A 2,764-nucleotide genomic window follows, 5' to 3' on the forward strand; every position below is an offset into this window, starting at 1 on the left:
TGCACTGAACAATAGATTTACAATTATCCTCTGCTAATATGAATGGGTTAAATGATCCGTAGTACATGATATGTAGCCCTGTACCCCCTTTTCCACTTACAGAGCTAGGTTATTGTTTTTCTTTTAAATAAATATTCATGTAATTTTATTGGTATCTATCTTCATTTTGTACATTTACCAGTAGCTGCCTCATTTCCCACCCTCGGCTTATACTCGAGTCAATACTTTTTCCCAGTTTTTTGTGGTAAAATTAGGTACCTCGGCTTATATTCGGGACGGCTTATACTCGAGTATATACGGTATATATTTTATTCATTATTTGTACAACATTTAGGGGGTTATTCACAAAGCTGCCGAAGGCAGCCGAGTGAAAATCCGAGCCGAAGTGAAGTGAGTCGAACAACGTTCAGCTGTTCACTACGGCTCAGTACGGCTGCTTTTTAGCCGTACATCAGCTTCCTTCGGTTGCACTACAGTCAGCCGAACATGCTCTGCAGAAGGACTTTGACTCAGCCGATCCAACATCTGGATCGGCTGAAGCTCTGGCAGCTCACTCACTGCTGTTCGCCCCTATTCACGTAGGGGTCGATCAGCAGTGAATGAATTGCAGAGCGGCATTCAGCCCGGTACCTCCGTGGTACAGAGCAGAATAACAAATCATTGAAAATAGTTAAACAAACAAAAAAAACAATTGGGCAGAGCTAGCAGTGACAGCTAGCTAGCTCCGCCCAACTGTTTCCTATTGGCCGAAACCTGCTAGAGTCTTCTAGCAGGTCCCGTCCAATGAACAACAACTGGGCGGAGCCGGCTATGATGTCACAGCCGGCTCAGCCTAGTTGTTATTGTTTAATGACAGATCAGCGTCCCCAGGTCATTTGGGGACGCTAATCTGTCATTACAACTGGGCGGAGCCACCCGTGAGATCACAGCTGGCTCCGCCCAGCTGTCATTTGCACTATGCATTTGTACATATGCACTCAGTCAAACCGAAGCATATGCCTTCAGCTTGGCTGAGCCGCTCGGCCACCTTCGGCTGCTGTACGGGCGCGTACAGCAGCCCTTCGGTTCGACTGGACTTAGAGCTTCCGGCGACCGAAGAGAGCCAAAGGATCAGCCAAAGCTACGGCCGGATCCTTCGGTTCCTACGTGAATAATCCCCTTGGTTTAACAAATAAACATTAATCGCAGGCTGCATCCTCACACTCAGTTTGGAGAGGATGCTGGATTACCTATAAGTGAAGCCTGTACAACCTGCATGCTTGTCTCTAATTCAATGTATGTAGCTATAGAAAAGAGAGAGGGAAGTGTCCCTCCTCTGAGTCATCCAATAAAAAAAGAGCCTTTAGAAAATTCAGAGAATGTACCTGTTTACCACGTAAAGACCAAAAACTATAAACATTTATATATATATATATATATAAAAGCAATATTTCTTATTAACGTGACAAAAAAATACAAATTACTGAAAATAACCATATAAAAAAACAGACAAAATAATGCTATACAGTCCATTTAGGAACAATACCAAGAGAGTATCCCTTGTCTGGTCACTTACCTGCATGGCTAAGCACAGTGTATTCAGCATGATGAGGACAAACATGATGTACTCAAATCCTGTGGAGTTGACCACATACCAGAATTTATACTGATAAGGGTTCTTGGGAATGTATCTTCTCAGTGGCCGAGCTTTTAAAGCGTATTCCACACACTGTCGCTGTAATATGCAATAAGTAAGATTCTATTGAATGCGGTTTTATGAGCGTTATTGATTTTTATTGTCTACAAATTAACATTTTGTAAGCTAGTAGCCAACAGGTTACAACAGATATGTTCTATTCCCTTCATGGTGGTAAAGTGGACACTGACCATCCTCTGCCCTCTTGCCTTAAAGTGGACCTAAACTCTAACTGTTAACTTAAAGCTACCTAACATTCTTGCTGGATTACACAGCATAATTGAAAGAGTCACAGGGGGACTGAAAACATGCTGTTTCTAAAATATGAAACGGTACTCCAATATGTCTTTATAGTAGCCTTATGTAATTACTCAGTGGCGGAACTAATAACCAAAGGGCCCTGGTGCAAGATTTTATCTTGGGCCCCCCTCCCAAGAGGGGGGGGCGCGGATCACACTGTCCCCCGCTCCCCCCTCCCCCCAGCGGTCTCTAATGTTGCAGTAGCGTGCTGGACTTACCTGAGACCCTGCAGAGCACACCATAGATCCTGTATAGCCCACCTGAGACTTTCTATGGTGGGCTTTGCAGGGTCCCAGGTAGGCTGGTCTGGTCGTCGGGATGCCGCGTCGGTACAGTTGATACCCATGTAAGAGGACCCCCAGACTTCTCACATTGGTACCGGCTATACCCCTCTGATGGCGGTGTTCTATCAAAGGTTGTGACTACGTTAAAATGTGTGACCGGTGACGTGGTCACACGTTTTAACGTAATGCCGCCCAGTTTTACGGCGGTGGAATGTGTGACCACCAATAGGTGAAGCATTCCAGCGCTTTCCCAGGGCAGATCGGCATCGCAAATCGAATGTGCACGAGAACCGATCTGCCCTGAAACAGCTGATCGGTCCTGGTGAATCGGTCAGATCGGTTCTCCTGCACATGCGAATTGTGATGCCGATCTGCCCTGGAACAGCGGAGAAAGCGTTGGAATGCTTCACCTATTCCACCACCGAAAAACTGGGCGAGATTACGTTAAAATTTGTGACCACGTTGTCTAATTACAAGAAAAAGCATGAAATAGCTGTACACAACT

The 2,764-nt window shown here is 45.3% G+C and overlaps 1 protein-coding gene across 1 annotated transcript in view; it reads right to left on the reverse strand.

The window, feature by feature from the left end:
- CACNA1D (calcium voltage-gated channel subunit alpha1 D) overlaps positions 1–2,764 on the reverse strand; it is a 289,622-nt gene that overhangs the window by 68,465 nt on the left and 218,393 nt on the right. The window contains exon 28 of the mRNA XM_018555255.1: positions 1,556–1,714. Coding sequence (XP_018410757.1) covers positions 1,556–1,714 — 159 coding nt within the window. The remainder of the gene's footprint in view (positions 1–1,555; positions 1,715–2,764) is intronic.

The sequence above is a fragment of the Nanorana parkeri genome, unplaced genomic scaffold, assembly GCF_000935625.1.
Source record: "Nanorana parkeri isolate BGI_ZX_2015 unplaced genomic scaffold, ASM93562v1 scaffold189, whole genome shotgun sequence".
NCBI classification, from domain to species: Eukaryota; Metazoa; Chordata; class Amphibia; order Anura; family Dicroglossidae; genus Nanorana; species Nanorana parkeri.